This window comes from Scardinius erythrophthalmus (assembly GCF_964197995.2).
Source record: "Scardinius erythrophthalmus genome assembly, chromosome: 2".
Lineage (NCBI taxonomy): Eukaryota > Metazoa > Chordata > Actinopteri > Cypriniformes > Leuciscidae > Scardinius > Scardinius erythrophthalmus.
In genome coordinates, this window is record NC_138222.1 from 37,724,119 (window position 1) to 37,742,813 (window position 18,695).

At 37.4% G+C, this 18,695-nt stretch overlaps 1 protein-coding gene across 1 annotated transcript in view; it reads right to left on the reverse strand.

Annotated features, from left to right (window-relative positions):
- The window catches only part of cep89 (centrosomal protein 89), a gene marked incomplete at its 3' end in the record, with an annotated part of 141,410 nt that overhangs the window by 97,762 nt on the left and 24,953 nt on the right, over positions 1–18,695 (reverse strand). Inside the window, 6 exon segments of the mRNA XM_081347582.1 lie at positions 6,476–6,565; positions 10,557–10,698; positions 12,207–12,374; positions 13,750–13,930; positions 15,120–15,235; positions 17,606–17,709. Of these exon segments, the coding sequence (XP_081203708.1) occupies positions 6,476–6,565; positions 10,557–10,698; positions 12,207–12,374; positions 13,750–13,930; positions 15,120–15,235; positions 17,606–17,709 (801 nt within the window).

An 18,695-nucleotide genomic window follows, 5' to 3' on the forward strand; every position in this document is an offset into this window, starting at 1 on the left:
TAACCCTGGAGGAATGTCGTGTCTACCAGCCGTTTGTTGTAGTCCTTAAAAAGCAATTTCTTTAAAAGCAAATATCACCCTTTGCTTTGAACTTTGAGCGTTGTAACTTTGTAGATGTTGTTTATGCTCAAACAGCAACATTACACACTTACTAAAGTAAAAAAAGTTAAATCATATTCAACCAACCCTTTAAACCTGTCAAAATTTAAATTAACCCAGGATAGCAAAAAGTAACCACCTGTTACACACATCAAATCACAGTAATAATCCCAGAATAATTCAGTTCACAAGGGATATTTATTCTTCAATTATACAGGGGCGGTTTCCCGGACAGGGTTTAAATTAAGCCAGGAGTAGGCCTTAATCTAGAATAGTTAATCGTGTCTTAAAAAATGTCTTTCTGTAACACAGATTAAGTATGGATTAGTTACACCTGGACTATGGAGTCCTGAACTAAAATAAACATATATATATATATATATATATATATATTAAATATTATTATACACATATATACATATATATATATATATATGGGGTCAGTAAGATTTTTAATGTTTTTAAAAGTAGTATCTTCTGCTCACCAAGGCTGCATTTATTTGATAAAAAAAAAACAATAAAAAAAAACAGTAATATTGTGAAATATTATGACAATTTAAAATGACTGTTTTCTATTTTTATATATTTTAAACTGTAATTTATTCCTGTGATCAAAGCTGAATTTTCAGCATTATTACTTCAGTGTCACATGATCCTTCAAAAATCATTCTAATATGATGATTTGATGCTCGAGAAACATTCATTATTATTATCAATGTTGAAAACAATCTGAAAGCATCAGATTTACAAGCGGCCATCTTTCCACAATAATCCATCACTCTCACTACTGGCAAACCTTGCATACAAACAAATGGACGACGCGTCTTTTCCAGGTACAGCACACTTCCCTATATCAAACTTCTTTCTGTCGTTAATTGAAACACTCCACACATTCACGCAAAGGGAAAGGGAAAGTGAAAGTAAAAAAATTAATGTTGTGGCACAGATTTTCTTCACTACCACAATAGGGGTTCAACTGACAAATGTTTAGGAACCTCTGATTTAGAGGGACATCAGAGGCACTTAATCATTACCATGTTGCAATAAATCTGAATTCAACAGATTTTCCCCAAGCAATAGTGATGAAAATGAAAAAAAGGTCTACATATTGGCCTGCTCATAACCCATAAATCACCAACAGCTCATCCATTATTCAGCTACCTGTACAAGAGAATTAAAGAAATTTCATACATCATAACTATGTAGGATTTATGTGAAAGCAAATATATGTATAAAAAAATATATACCTGTGTAGTAAGAAAAGCATGGTTATATAGTATATTCCTCAGCTGAATGAACTGCCATTGCCTGTGGTCCTCGAGACACAAATGGACCACATGATATGAATGACCACATATATCTCATGCTTTTGTGAGTGAGTGTGTGTGTTTCTAGAGCAGAAACGGAAGAACAGAAGCGTATGGCAGTTTGTTTAGCTGAGCATAAGGAGAATGCCGTTCTGACCCCTAGGGAAGGAACCACGCCAGAACACTTGTCCTGACTAGCACTGTAGCTCACAAATACTTATACAAAGTACACAGACACAGAAACCACTCTCAGGATACAGATTTACTACTATAAATGTATGCACTTTACCCTCAAAAAAGCTAGTTTTCTTGTATTGCTCTAGTCCTAACTTTAAAAGCCTTGCTCAACTCCAAATAACCAATAAACATGTCAGTGTGAATATGACTCACACTGCTTATGTCTATATGAAATGGGTCTTACTATGTGTTTTTTCATGTTTTGTGTTCTAGTTGCTTGATCTCACTTTCTTGCACCAACTTGTGCTTCTCTATGAGGCAGTGATTCGTTGTTTTCTGCATGTATTTACTCAGCGTGAGTCTAGCATCTGTTCTGTCTAATTAGCCACCAGGAGACGGACGAAGATAGAGAGACAAACAGAGAGTGGAGGAGAGATATAGAGAGATATAAAGAGAGAGAGATGAGAGTGGAAGAAAGTAGGAAGAGAACACAACAGGGTGGAAAGAAAAATGGTGTAAGGGACAGAGAAAGTGGCTGAGGAAATAAAAACAAAAAAGTAAAAGAAGTGTGACAGACAATCATAGGGGTCTGAAAAACATACACTGAAATATTAAAGGGATAATTCACTAAAAAATTTACATTTCTGTCATTATTTGCGCACCATCACGTCATACCAAACCTGTGATTGTATTTCTCTAATGAAACACAAAAGGTAAATTGTACTGGTTATTCTCTTCCATGCTATTAGTCTCCATGACTCCATGACTGAGGCTTTCAGGCTTCAAAGACACCATAAAAGTATCATAAAAGTAGTCCATACTTGTGGATAAATGAAAAAGTGCAAATAATCCAAGTCATCTGAAGTCATAAAACAGCTTTTTGTGGTGAACAGATTGAAATATATCTTGTTATTCACTGATAATCGTACCGTCAAGTGGGCTGTTAGCTGCTGTAACCGGAACATTGAGTCAGAGAGTCAACTGGATGAGGTCTAATTTGTGAATTAATCATTCAAAACAGTTCTGAGAACTTCATCAACTGACTGGCTGAAAAGACCTGACTCACAAGAACGATTCACTCACAAATCGGACATCACTACTGTATGTGGACTACTTTTACTATTGGCTACTTTTTTGGAGCTTTTTTCATTCATTGTTAATTTTCTATGGAACAGAGCGAGCAGCAAGTCTTGATAATTTACTAATTTTGTGTTCCACAGACATAGATTTGGAACAAAATGAGGGTGAGTGAATAATTGTTTTGAAAAACTATTCCTGTAAGGTCCACAAAGGCTTCTCTTAAATCATGTTAATTGTAGAAAACACAGGGGCAGACTTAGAGGTTTGGGGGCTCTTAAGCAAGTCCAAGTATGGGGCCCCACCACACCAACTATGCACCTTTTTACCTTTGTAAAGCTGTTTTTGCTGTCTCTTTCTCAAAACACTCAACCTTTTTTTCTACATTTGTAAATAAACTCTATGTCAAATCTTAATGGAATACAATCTATTTTACAATAAATTAACTCTCCCTCTCCCAACAAGCTCACAGCGCTCTTTGTCTGACAGGTGTTTTGGCCAGAAAGCAGGGTCGTGATTCATTAACACTGCATCTGTGCTGTTTGCATCCATTTTGCATTGTTCGTGGGCTACACTCACCGGCATATTGTCATTTTCCAGAACCGGGAGAGAGGTGAAACTCATCCCTGTGTCTGGCGGGACGGGTGGCTTCAGTGCTGACTGTGTTGGCAAATAGAAAGCAAAACACTTTGGGACTTGGGCCCCAAGCACCTGCTAAACTTGCTTATTATTGCTTATATATATATATATATATATATATATATATATATATATATATATATATATATATATATATATATATATATATATATATATATATATATATCATTTGTATTGTCATACAAACAGTCATTGGGCTCTATCTTGCACCCAGCGCAATTGACTTTGTACACCGACGCATGTATCATTCCTATTTTGCACCCGTGCATAGTGGACTTTTCCCTGCAAAGAAGCACGTCGGTAAACTAGGAAATACACTTGCGCTCCCGGGGCCGGTTCAGCGCAAAGAGGAGGCGTGTTCCGGCGCAAACGTTCCCTGATGCTATTTTGCAGGTTTAGAAAACAATTGCGCCACTGACCAGGAAAAACCTAGTCTAAAGTCAGTGGCGCGTTGCGCATGTTATTCAAATGCTATTTTAAGGGCGCATGCTTGGCCATAATCAATGTAGTGTGTGCACAACGCGCATACACTTTGATTCTCTAATCTACACAGAAGCAGCAGTTTTAATTTTTGCAAATCATACATTATTACAATAGATAGATAGATAGATAGATAGATAGATAGATAGATAGATAGATAGATAGATAGATAGATAGATAGATAGATAGATAGATAGATAGATAGATAGATAGATAGATAGATAGATAGATAGATAGACAGACAGACAGACAGACAGACAGACAGACAGACAGACAGACAGACAGACAGACAGACAGACAGACAGACAGACAGACAGACAGACAGACAGACAATTTATTATAAAATCATACATCTAGCTTACACATTTACCCAAATTATCATACGCCTGTTTAACCGAAGTTAATTTGGGTGGGTTTTTCCATCTCCAATGTAACTTCTCTCTCTTTTACGGCCGTGACGAGAGCGTTGCTCTCCTCGGCTGTGAACCGCGCCTGGCAAATCCGCCGTTACAATAGCAATCCGCCATGGAAAAAGCGCGTCTGCTCTTAAAGGGAATGTGAGATGTCGCTCTGATTGGTTTATTTCATGTTACTCCCAAACCACACCTATGAATAATGAAGCTACTTCAGACCAACCCATTTTAGATTTGCATCGGGCGCAAGAGTCATTTATCCCGCCGGTATAATAGCAACAGTGCCCAAGACCCGCCCACAAAGTTACTTGCGTTTTGCGCTTGATACTTGCGTTTCAGATCATTAAAATAGGGCCCTCTATATCATATTATTCTATCGGGCTGTTGAATCCTTGATTCTGGAAAAGAGGGATGGAAAAGAGAATGAAAATATGAAAATAAGAGAGGGAAAAACAGAGCACTTCAGGAGAGATGTAAGGACTGTCCTTTTGTTCATCTGTGATAAAACCAGCCAGTGGTGAAGAAAATAATCTAATCCATGCAATATCACAGCTCAGTGGACTGCACAGTGATTTTAAAACTGATAACAGTCCACAAAACAATCACAGCACAGGCAGACAGGCATTCAGTTGCAGAAGAAAGATAGAAATACTTGCATTAATTTTCTTATTTACAATGCAGAGGTCACACACACAGTTTCCTTGCCGACTGCTAGAGTGTTACAGTACATTGCGTCTACACTGTAAGTGAGCAGTTTTGTTTTGCCACACCACTTGCTGCCAGTGAAAAATGCTTTACAGAATATTCACATGCATTCTCATAAATCAATGGCATACATGAACAGCTTTAATGTGGCAGTAAATTATACTGTATAGCCAGACCCAGACAGAAACCATGTGTGCATAACTTCTAAAGGTCCTTACACAATTCTCGTCCGAAATTTTTGCACGTTAAAAAATAAATACGACCTCACGTTGTGTCAATCACATTTACACACTGCCTCCGAAATTTTCGTCCGTCATAAAAAAAATTGGATCGGGTTCGATTTTCTGCATTGTTCGCATCCGTAGCAAGCATTTTGAGAGGTGTTTTGACAATTCAGAGCCACCAAATGACGAATATATGGAACTTTCAGACTCAGTGTGCAAGGACCTTAAGTTCAGAAAGCTGCACACATTTATGCCAGTTATTCACAAAGTTCTAGACATCCTCTTGTCCACTGTGTAAATGTTTATAAATTTTATCTGCTTATTCATTCTACTGCCAATAACCACACAGCACTCTATGCTCACATTTTTTTGTGTGTAGCTCATACATCATAGGCACTATCTGCATTTGTACAGCATAAAATTCACCTTTATAGCTGAAAAACAGCAATTTTGAACTGTTTTGTCCATTGCCGCAGAAATAAACAGGGAGTGGATCTCACTCAAGGGAAATAAGAAAAATATAGACTAACACTTTCATTCAGTGCCGTCCAATTACTCCATCCACACCGATACAGGCAGCATCTGAACTGAAGCGCAGTTAAAAGAGAGGGGGAAACATTCACTCTGCAACTAAAATAACACTCCATTTGAAATGTTAATTATAGACCTGCTGAGTGTGGGGGGCTTGTGTGTGTCTGGATTGACCTCTTATTGGATATGTCAAATGGGCAAGGTCCTTAAATTAGGATTTGTGTGTGCGTCAGCATTTTCTCTGTCTTAGACACTCTGTCTCTGTGTTGAATGTTTTATAAGTGTGTTAAGGCAAAGCCATCAATGCTAAAACTAACTCCTGGCCCTCAACCTTGGTGTGTGAGTGTACTGTATGTCTGCTTTTTTTGTTTGTGCCCCATGACTTCAAAATTTTTAAGATATTTTAGAGGTGTATAACTAGAAAAATGTATACTCATTATACAAATGCCCTTGGAGTTATACAATTGTATTAATTTACATGACTTTTCCAGGTCAATAAATCACATTTTTAAAATTAAACTGCCTTAATAAAAACTCATGTTTTTCAAACAGTGGGATCTCTGATTCTTCAAAGAAAAAAACAGTTGTTGAGGAAGTTAATTAAAATAAGAAATATTATTAATATGTTTAGTTGCTTTGGCTTATTTTAATGCTTATTTTGTCTTGTGTTTAAACCAATTTAAGCCATCTTGAGGCCTCTTTGGATGTTTCCTGAAGCCCCCTGGTTAAGAACAACTCTAATTTCTATTCAGAATCTGAAGCTCATTTTAAGGACACAACGCCTTTCAATTGCAGGCCTCACCTTTACTTTTTCCTGCAGCTTTCCCAGGCTGACAGTGCTTTCTATGATGCGTGTGAGGACGCCCTCCTTGTCTTTCTCTAGAGATGAAGCCTGAGGATGAAGAGAGGGAACAGGAAGGGTTACACAGCTACAGGGAGGTAGACAGAGGAAGAGGAGGGACATTGAAGACAGAAATCATTGAAGAGAAGTTTCAGGGGCAAAAGCCGGGAAAAAGAGAGAGAGAGAGGTGCCAGTTACTTAGATAAAAGTGTGAAAATAGCAAAGCAAGAGCAGCAGAGCAAATCTTTAAAAGTTTGACTAGATTTAAGGGTAATAAAATTCTGTTGAGTTCAAACATTTCCCCCGAGCAGCAGTGAGGCTCACTGTCTGTAAAAAGAGGAGTATAAAACTTTCACTATCCCTTAGCTTGAGGCTCTGCCTTAAACACAAAAACTGCTGTGGAAAGATTCGACAGAGGGTTTGAATGTAAACTCCTAAGGCAGATGAATTCCGGAAGTACAGTGTGTCCTTGGCTAAAGCATGCTTTGTATGTTAACAAACTACGAGAAGTAGTGTATTTGTGACGTGGGATAGTGTGAACTGGTGGAACTGGGTCACACTTAATTCACATTAGCATGCTTTTCCTTCCTGATCTACTGTCTGTCACTACATCCTGTCATGTATAGTCATTAAAGTCATCTTGAAATCATAATTGACCTTATTTACTTTGTTAGCGCACATTACTAGTCTTGAGGTAAACAATTAATCTATGCAAGTTAATACAAAAAAAACATAAAAAAAAAAACTTTAATCAAAATGTGAAAATTTGCTTCCGCTATGGCGGTTGGAATGGCGTTTCTTTTCTGATGACGTCAGTTTGACGGCTTGGGTAACCACTTCCCTCCAACCGACAGTCTGCGAGAGTGAGGGATGGAGAGGAGGTGCGCTAAAGTAAAACCCTGCCCTCTATTCAATATTCTGTTTCACTTGGAAATACCTCACAACACTGAAGTAAAGTCAGTTACAACATCCGATTCACTAGGACTTTAAGTCCCTTTTTATTGGTAGAGGAGCAATAATAACCTTCGTCTAGGGAAGCACGATATAGACCACGTATCGATATCAGACGATAAATGGTCATTTTTAATGTTATCGTTACCGATCCGATAAGAAAATTAGGCCGATATATCAAAGCCGGCAGATAATTTACCTCAGTTGAGAGATACACGGCATGTTTGCCATGATGGTTTTGAATGATTGGAATTACTTTGAAAAGGAAGATACAGTTAAGTGCAGCATGTGCAACACAAATCTGTCACATAGGCTTCATTACATTATAATAAGAACATGACTGTAACGGAATATTGTGAATTTTTGTTCGCCAGTGTTTCAGCGCGACGAGCGTGTTGTGGCGGAAAGTGCGCGTCTATGGGTTTAAGCCTTCATGACAAGCACAGTCAAGTTCGCTTGAGCATTCGCAGCATTTTGTGCCATTGTAAGATGTAATATGTTTATTTTGTGTAATCTAATCTAATATAGGATGCGTGTGGTTGAGTAAATGAACGATGCAGTAAAGCGCTTAATTGTACCGATGATAATTTTTTATCTTTAGCGTGCGCAGCTCAAACAGCAATGCATATTTATAACTATAATTGGGACTGTCAAATATAGGCTACATGCCATTAAAATGAGAACACTATTGTAATAATACGTTGTGAATTCTCTGGGTTTAGTTGCCGTGTTTCAGCGCGTCGATGTGGGAATAGCGTGTCCAGAACAGGGTTTACACGTTCTAACGAGCACAGTCAAGTTTGATTATGCATTCACGTCATTCTGTACAGATATAAGTCGTAATATTAAGTTTATGTAGGCTAATATAAATATCTGATAAATATTTTCCGCCGCTAGGGGTCGCTAACCTCTTACAATAACAAAGGCGTTTGTTGATGACGCATAAGCGGAATTATGGAACTTGCCATCATGCCGAAGGATCTAATAATGTTTATGGATGAGTGAATATATTGATGTATTCAATACAAGATACAACTTTGGATCTTAAAAATGTCTTATAATATGTGACCAGTCACGGAAAGTAGGGACACAAGTCGGTTCTGGGGCATTTTGAGTTATTCACATATTCTGAAAGTGTAGTATTCAAGCTTTCCAACGATGTATAACACATGGAAATCTGATAATATTTGGAGAAGTTGTGGCCATTTGAAGGTAGGCACTCAAAAAAACTGAAATGGTAGAAATCTGCTTCTAAAGATTGGCAAGTTCTCACGCTTCTGAGAATGACAATAGGGCTCATTTACATCTCATTTAGATAAGTCATACCCCCTGTAAAGCTCCCCCGTCTCCCCCTCCCCCCTGAATGTACCAATTCTACAAATTCTCTAAATAAAACATCTCCAGTTAACTGGCAGAGCATTCATTTAGTTCGTTTTTTAAATAAGATACTAGCGCTGAAATGTGTTTTTTTTTTTTAATCAAGTGATCAAAGTGCTCGTTGCTGCTGCGATCAGTGGCGCAGATACAGTGTTTACTCGTGTGGCTCGCGCGCACACTGCATTGTATTCACTCGACGCGCGCTTCAATCCGTTGCGGATACTCTCTATTTGTTCTGTTGAAATAACAAAATAATTCAAACGTTTGCATGTCCCTGCTTGATATACAACCACTGATGAACATAATCGTTTTGAAGAGAGAAAAAAAAAAAAACTTATTCAAGGGCGGATTCGAACTCTCAACCTCTGACACGGCGGCGAACGCTCTACCACTGTACCATTCATATGCACATTGACTACATTGGCGGATCTATGTGTTCACACTGACAACATGTATTAGGCTACATCTCATTAAACGACAAATTAAACCCCATTTTAACCCCATGTAAGCTACTATTTAAATCGATTGCTGGACATCGTAATGTTATTGGCGTCCATCTTCATTGAATTTTGAAATCAGATAGAGCCGGCCCGAGCGCTGCATAATAAGTAGCCACGCCGGCAATTCAGTATGGAAATACACACCGACAATGACACGCCCCCTACTGCGTGCTAGAATCTCCGAAAAACAAGGCGATTTCAACATCAAAATGTATGCTTTTAAATATACCAATACTGCTATCTCAAACATGGAGAGGCTTCTTCGTGATCTCAACTTACAGATTCTGCAAAAAAACGAAAATCACCAATTTTGAAAAAAAACCCGCTTCTTTCTCATTTTGCTCGAAAGTTGTGCTGCCGACTTGTGTCCTTGGTTTCCGTGACGGGTCACATATGTTGAGCTTAACATTAACTAAGAATTATAAATGCTGTTAGAAGTATTGTTCATTAATTGTTGGTTCATGTTTTACTAATGCTAACAAAATAAAACTTTATTATAAAGTGTTACCATTTTTAATAATGAAAGTTGGCCATAGGAGTGTAAAATGAATTAAAAAAGTTAAGGAATCTTACATTGGTTGAAACTAGGCTACTATATTGTATATGTTTGATTTACGTTGAAGTGTTTGGGACATGACTTTTAAATGGTGAGCCTTTTGTTTATGTATACAGGCTACCAAAGTTTATCAAAATTTGAATTTAGATTTATCGGCCAATATATCGATTATCGGCTTTCAAATGTAAAGAATTATCAGTATCGGTCAAAATTTTCATATGTTTGAAATTACCTAAAGCATTATTCCCTACCTCCTTCTGAATTACTAGAACAGTAATTATTCTAATATTTTTTCATTTATTTAACAATAAAAATTATACTTATAACTTATACGAACAGTCCTCGTGGATGCCAATTTTCAACTGGTACATTTATGAAAAACACAAGTGTAACCTCTGTAACCGTCTTATGAATCATTTTCTCTCCTCAGCAATGTTGATGATTCTCAAAAAGCAACACTTTTCAGCCATATTTAACGACTATCATACACAATCTTTCGCTACAATTCCTAAGATGTCAAGACTGGTGAAGAAATTCTCTGTCTGACTAAGCTGCTGCTGGAGTGCACAGATCAGAACAAACAAGAACCAGAGATCAAAACATATGGTGATGTAAATAGCAGCTCACACAGCATGTGTGTGAGTTTCTGTAGAAGTACCATGTGCATGAGCTGGTCTCTTTCATGACTGGTTTTCTCTGCTAGTGTGACGATATTGGCAAGGTACTGATGAGCGATGAGCTCTTTCTCTAAAGAGTCTTCAACCTGTTGCTTCAGGACACTTGTACGTCTCTTAGCCTTCCTAAGGAGGGAGAGAATGTAAGAGGATGAGACATGAAAGAAAATCTGAATTAAAAACCTTAAAAAAGTCAGCATCAAGTTTAAAATAAAAGGACAAAAGGACTTGGACAATTATAAAAGAAAAACATTAGGACATCAAATTAAGAAAAGATATCAAAGATTCTGCTCTATTTCTAGGTCACTCACTAATAAAAGGTAAATAAATATTTTTTTTTAATTATTTGTGACAATGACCTTGTAAACACCTTGGTACAAAAGTTCTGGATTGTAGCTTGAGTACTGCGATTATTAAAGCTATAGTGCGACAACCAAATACTAACACATTCTGTAATTCATGATAATATTCTATTCCATGTTTCACTAGCAAAGCATGTTCTGCTGATTTTTTTATTTATTTTTTATTAAGGATGCATTAAATACATCAAAAGAGATTAATAATGTTACCAAATATTTCTAATTCTAAATAAATGCAGTTCTTTTGAACTTGCTATTCTTAAAAAAATCCTGAAAAAGAAAATCAGAGTTTCCACAAAAATATTAACCAGCATAACCATTTTCAACACTGACAATAATAATAAATGTTTCTTGAACAGCAGATCATCATATTAGAATGAGTAATGGCTGCTGAAAATTCAATTTTACCCTCACAGGAATAATTACATTTTAAACATATTAAAATAAAAAAAAAAAAATTATTTTAAATTGGAACAATATTTTACAACATTAATGTTTAACTGCAGCCTTGGTGAGCACAAGATACTTCTTTAAAAACTTAAAAAATTCTTACAGATCCCAAACTTTTGAACAGAAGTGTATAACCAAAATTAAAAATGTATGTTTCATGTCACCATTTACATTTATTCCTCATTCTCGCCTTTATAAGCTGCCAACTGAGTGGTCTAAATATTTCAGCAAGCAGTTCCCCTGCATCAGAGTTTATTGGTATTTGTTGTTTGCTTGATTTAGAGTTTCTTTCTCATCTCTCCTCTAACACAGCTGCTGCTATTACACTTCCTGTCTGTTCTCCTTTGGTTTCTGCAGCACCTCTGGCCAAAATAATCTGTCTCTGCTTCTATGGCCTATTACTCATCTGGATCTGCCTCCTCCCAGCTAAAGATGCTCTTGAAGTCAGAAACATTAAATCTCAGAGACTACTAAGATGTAATGTTCACAATATTTTCCTGAGCAGTTTTTTCACCCATACTGACAGACCCCATAAGACATTTCACCCATAAGGCCAGAGAGTGCATCTCATTCCAAATTCAGAGTTTTGGTATCAAATCATTGTTAGTTGATCTTAATCCATCCATCCAACATTAACCAGAATAAACACCCTGGCCCTGACTGAGCACACAAGGCTTTGAGAATATTGCAAAAACGAGTCTCTTCCACACTTCACCCACACATACACACCATAGAGAGAGTGAGAGAGACACGAACGCAAGAAAGAAATCTGCAGATATTAAAAATATCTTCTGCTTGTTTGCATTTGTATGTGCATGTGTCCACCTGTTAGCTTGCTGTGAAAGCTGTAGCTCTGTTTCCAAGTGTTTGATTTCTGTGTTAAGGTTGGTTTTGTCTAGCAGCAGAGTCTTTTTCTCCACCTCCAGCGCACTCACACGAGCCAGCAGCTCTTCAACCTCACAATTCTTCACCCTCTCATGATCCTGCAGCTGTCTGAAATGCAAACACATACGTGAAAAGCTTATAGAAAAAACAAAAATCAAGGTTAAAGCATGCAGTATATTCACCTTTACAAATGGAGCGCATTGCTATTCCAAGTTGCTTCAGTAATCTTTGTTTATGTTGTGCTTCCTGATATGGTCTCTTGCAATACACTGACACCTAAAGTTAATGAGGCTTCACTATTAGCAGTTATCCATTATTATTTATTATTCAAAAAGTAAAAGGGAAAGCGTATCTGTTTAGAATAGCTTTTAGTGACCTGATTGTTTGATTTTTTTTTTTTGTATGTTTGATCAGTTTGTGTGTATTTTTGCATAGCTTTGTATTTTACTGGCTTGCTTTAATGCTGCACGGTGTCCTTGAGTGCCTTGAAAGGCACCTATAAATAAAAGCTATTATAATGTATTACTATTATTTAATGAAGAAAGATACCACTGAATACCTTTAAAAGAACTTACTGTAAGGATATTGTATTGTATTCAAACACACATGTATGTTGTATGTCTACGGCAAGTGTGTGTGCCTGTCCCCTGAACACACTGAAAAACACCGCCGTCTCTGTAGACAGACCAGGCTCCACAAATGGCAAGAAAAACAAACTGGCCCAGCCTGGACCACAAAACATAACAAACAGTGTTCCAGCCAATAACCGACAAGAATGATTTGGGGGTGGGGGGTTAGTGCGTGTGCACATGAAGGGAGGTGTGGGGAGTGGAGGAGAGAGAAGCATTAAGAGTCCTAAAAACGACTAATGTTAAAATTTTATATTCTTGAGAATTTTGATATGGCCGACACAAGATGTCCTAACAACGATTAACGTTAAAATGGTATATTCTTGAGAATTTTGATATGGATGACACACGACCAAAGAGACGACGTTCCGATAAACAAATAACAAAGAATAGGGAAAAGAAGAAGGAACGTGCGAAGTCCAGAATTTACATCGGAAAAGTGTTCAAAAGGTGGCGAGAACTGAACTGTAAATTCAGTAATTTCACTTAAATAGCAATGAAAATTACCTATTAATTGTCTTTTAAATGAAATTACTGAACTTAAATATACAAGCTTGATAAAAATTTTAGAAGAAAATTTCAGATGGCACTTAGAGGCTTCTGCATCTGAACTCTTCATATACTTATACCAAAATGTATTTGAAAACGTTTATTTTATGCTATTTATTTTTCAATAGGGACTACCTTCCTTCCCTCAATACTCAATACAGAAATCCTCTGCTGCAAACCCTCGCATACAGCAGATCAAGAATAGCAATGAATTACTCTCCTTGATACTTTTCTGTCTGTTTGTTTTTATTCAAAGCTTTTGCCATCCAGTCTTATTCCATTAAAATGAAATGCATGATTGGTACCTTTTAAGTTTGTCAGTCACAGCATTGTGCTCAGCCAAGCTCAGAGAGTGTTCTAGAGCCAAGCGCACTCGTTGAAACTCTGTCTTCAGGGCACGGTGTTCTTTACACTCCACCTCTAGCTCTTGTTCCAGAGCCTGTTTCTCTGACTCCAACAACATCACCTGTTTCGAGACCTTACACACTACACACAAACATAGAGGTGCTTTATATTTGAGTCTATATGAATAATACATGTGCAGTATATGCTGAATAAAGACAGGAACATGGTGAAGAAGACACAGATTCATTATAAAGAAACAAATGAGATCTCCTCAATATCTCAGAGATGTCAAAAATCTCATAAATTGTTCTCACATTTACCAAGAAACCAAAGTCTGCTAACAAAAGTCAGAGATTTTATTAAGGATTAAATTTTCTGGGCTATGTAATTCACATTTATTTTATAACTCTTACTCTTAACTCTTACAGTATGTCAACAACAGCCTATTTTGTATTTTGAATGGCTGTCAATGTTTGTATCATTCATTATCATTCAGTATCAAAAATTGTTCTAATAGTGATTGCAACGATATAGCTCCTCCATGGCATTATTGCTATGATTGTGATGTGGACTTCCCTATTCCCACAGAATTAGAATGATTAATAAAACTTTATAGCTATAGTTAACATTAAAGTTATCATCCTTGGTGTGAATGGGCATTAACTCTAGGAGAATAGCAGAATCCACACCACAACAATAATGATAATGACACAGAGGAACAGTATCGTTAGAATTATTTCAGATTTTTCCTTCTGCTTCAAAGCACTCACTGAGTTATGCTGACCTCAAACGTCATGGTTCGGTTGCATCAACGCTAATATAGTTATTATTATAGTTATTGTTCTTGATATAGACAGGCCTTAAGATCCACCCCAAACTCAATCCACTGGTTGAGCTGGTTGAGATGCGCAAACAAACAGCAATATTTTGATGTGCATACACATTTCAGGGGGAAATCAATCTATGAAAAGCTTATTTATCACTGCATATAAAGCTGGGTTGGGAGTTTCCATGTTTAAATTGATACTTAAGAAATACATTTCATCTCTGGAGCGGCAAAAAAGATAACTTTGCAATAAAATATTCTCCATTACATAAAAATATCATAGTAGTAACTGTATCTGAAATCCACAGCATTAATCCACAGCTGTTTTTGTTGCGTTAACAGCTTTGATTAGCAGTTGTTGTCATTTGAGACCACATCTGACTACACCACTCAAACTCAGACAAGATATTTTTTTATGACTCTTGGGAGACAAGAAAATAAACAGAGAAAAAGATCCAAGAGTATTAAGAGGAATGAGGAGTTTATACTGTACGTGTACCATACCTTCCTGTGTATGTTTGCTGTGGGCTTCTTTAGCTTTGGCATGCTGTAGTTCCAATTGCTCCATCAACACTTGATTCTCCTCCAGCACCAAGCGAGCCTGCTCCTGCAGTTGCCTCCTACACACAGCGCACACACACACACACACACACACACACACACACACACACACACACACACACACACACACACACACACACACACACACACACGTGTGAGTGTTTGAATGAACAATGAGGTTGGGAACAGGGACGAGAGATCCGTCACTGACAAAGATGACTGTGAACAGCTGGCAATTAATACAGATAAAGACAAAAGCTAAAACCTTTCCAGGACATTCAAATTAATTAGTTAACACAAACACACGCACAAATTGTTCAGCTCAATGACAGGATTTAAATGCAGAAATTTAGAGAAAGACAATAAGTATTGTAGTGCAGTGCTGTGTTATCTTTTCGTTTTCATTTAGAAACAAAATTTCGTTTAACAATGCAGAAAAGACTGTTCTTCACATTCACAGTTACCAACCACACTTTGTAGGCTATTTGAATCAAGCTGAAATGTCTGACTGTATGTCTGACGTGCTGATGCAAACACTGCTCCCATGGCAACATAGACCTAAAACATGCTTTAAAAACAACCCATAACAACCTGAAGGAGAAAAAAAAAGGGGAAGAATATTTGTGCGGAGAGTTCTTTAAAGTCGAGATGAAATGGAAATAGATACATATCTTTTCTTCAGTATTGTGATGTATAGCCAAGTAAACAGATTATTGTTCAAGACAAAAATGTAGAGTGGGTCTTGGTTCTTTCCATCAGTTGTTGATGATTGGATAGAGGAAGATTTGTGTGCAAGCTTGCCATTTGTTTGTAAGAAAGGGGCAAGTTTTAAGCAGATTAAATTATTGGAAAATTTGCATAAGTCACTGTGGCAAGCAGGGTGGGGCCGAGAGCCGGTGGCGCGAGACTCGAGTCCCACGGAGGAGCCCCAGAAGCATAAAAGGAGGAGTGACAAAAGTGCAAGACGAGAGAGGACCAGGCCTGGATATTTATGTTGGTATTTTTATTATGTTTATATGCCGCAGTAGTCTGTGAGGGGCAACCGTTTTACTTGTTTGTTGAGTTTATTTTATGATTAAAGTTACGTTAATAGTTTGCTGGTTCCCACCTCCTTCTTCCTTAAACTTTAAACATTGTTAAAGTCACCAAACAGAAGTTTGTTATTTCATCAGAAGATCAACTTGATTTTGATTAAACATAACAAGGTCAAAAAAAGAAAGAAAACGTATGCATTGATGAGTTTATCACAATATGACCAATAACATGCATTTGGAAAACAGACGAATGGGTGAATATTCATTTCTTGTCAACTCTCTTGTAAACAGTTTTGACATAACACAGTAAATTGTAAGCTGCATGTGATTCACTAAAAGGAACCGGAATCGGTTGCACTGCACTGGTTGCACTGAATACTTTTATTTCATTACAAAAGACTGATTCATAAGAGTCATTCATTTGGCAATCAGACTACACTGGTTGCATCCTATAGCTGTGTCCCAATTCAGGGACTGCATCCTTTGAAGGCCGCGTCGGCCGCGCACTTCGGAGGACGCACAGAGACTCGTTTAAAGGGGAAAGTATAGCCGACTGCATCATCATGCGTCACACGCATCACACACATGACCAGAGTCGGCCTATAGTGAGCCTACTTGGTGACGTACAACCCAGACGCGCTGTGCTGTTACACTACATTAATTCATTCAAGGCCCACACAGACGAAAATGAATAGTTGAATAAAGTCGTTATTTTGTTGTTTTTGCGCGCAAAAATTATTCTTGTCGTTTGATAAACTTGTGGTTGAGCCACTGTAGTCACTTGGACTATTTTCACAATGTCTTTACTAACTTTTCTGGGCTGGTAAGTTTCAATCCCATTGAAGCCTATGGAGGAGTGAGCCAGCTCTCAGATTTCATCAAAAATATCTTAATTTGTGTTCCGAAGATGAACGAAAGCCTTACGGGGTTGGAACAACATGAGGGTGAGTAATTACTGACAGAACCTTCATTTTTAGGTGAACTATCCCTTTAAGGGAATATCAGATATTTATTTCTTAGTTTGCAACCCTATAAATGGCATATATCCTTACTCTGTGTTAACACATCCTCACTCTTATTCTCATAACTTCAGCCCCATGACCGTCAGCCATAATCAAACAGGACCATGGGGCACTATCAGTCCTGTGATAAAAGCATGGCTAGCGGAGCGAGGCATGCCTCAAGGACAAGATGCCCTGTTTTTGTTTTCGCCCTCAGGATTATTGCATTCCCCTGGACATTTTTCCTTTATACCTTTTTCCTCCTAATTTCTTTTAAATATAATTCTCTGAGGAAATGTCAGCATAAGTCCATTGTTATTTCATTCCTAGGCACAAAAAACAAACACATATACACACACTTTTACATTACATAGAGAAACACGCTCAAACTCACCATTCTTTGTTGCTGACAGTGCTGCTTTTGTTAACCTGAGCATGAAGTTTCTCGTTTTCCTGAATGACCTCCTCTGCACGTGCTCTAAGACTCTGTAGTTCGTTCTGTCAGGAAAAAACATAGGCTACATTTATATTGCCATGGAAAAAAACTCCACAAACTGCTAAACTACTTTAAGTAAGCTTATTGGTATGCATGAACGTCCTCTGGTGCATTTGTAAATGTATTCACCTCACCCAGAGATCATCTGAAACTTCAGCACAGCTGCACAATGCAACAACAAAAAAAAGCAAAAAACTCTGTTCTCACCAAACCGATGCTTAGCAAGCTCTCAAAACAACAGCTCGACACAAGAATGAAGAATTTCAGGAGAATCTAGGACATTTTGTACGTGAATTTGTCTTTGACTTCAAACATACTTGAATATAACTATGAATGTGATTAATCAACCCTTGACTACTGAGAGAAAAATCAATATCTGTCCTTTAAAAACATAAAACGTGACTCTAACTGGAAAGATCTTTATATTCAAGGCAGGTAAGTGTGGTGGGAGTGTTGGGTGTACTGCAAGTGTGTTAGAAAGAGAGAGAGAGACATAGATCAAGTGAAAATAAGAAACGTGCGTGTGTGTGTGTGTGTGTGTGTGTGTGTGTGTGTGTGTGTGTGTGTGTGTGTGTGTGTGTGTGTGTGTGTGTGTGTGAGAGAGAGAGAGAGAGAGAGAGAGAGAGAGAGAGAGATAGAGAGCCAAAGAGTCAAAGACAGAAACTATTAGAAAGATATTATTACACAGATCCTATAATAAATTAGTTTTCCTCCATCAAAAACTTCATCATATTCTCATTTTATGTCTCTCTCATTATTACAAGACTGCCAGGCTAGCAGTGGCATCTCTCATTGGTAAAATGTGCATATTAATATAATATACACCAGCAATTGACAAAACACTCAATATACAGTAGTCAATAGATGATTTTACACATTACATTAAAAAAATTAAATCACCACAATAAAGTGATAATTTGTGTAAATTCCCAAAACAAAAGTCACAGATAAAAGCAAGCATAATTATTCCATTGTTATTTAATACACA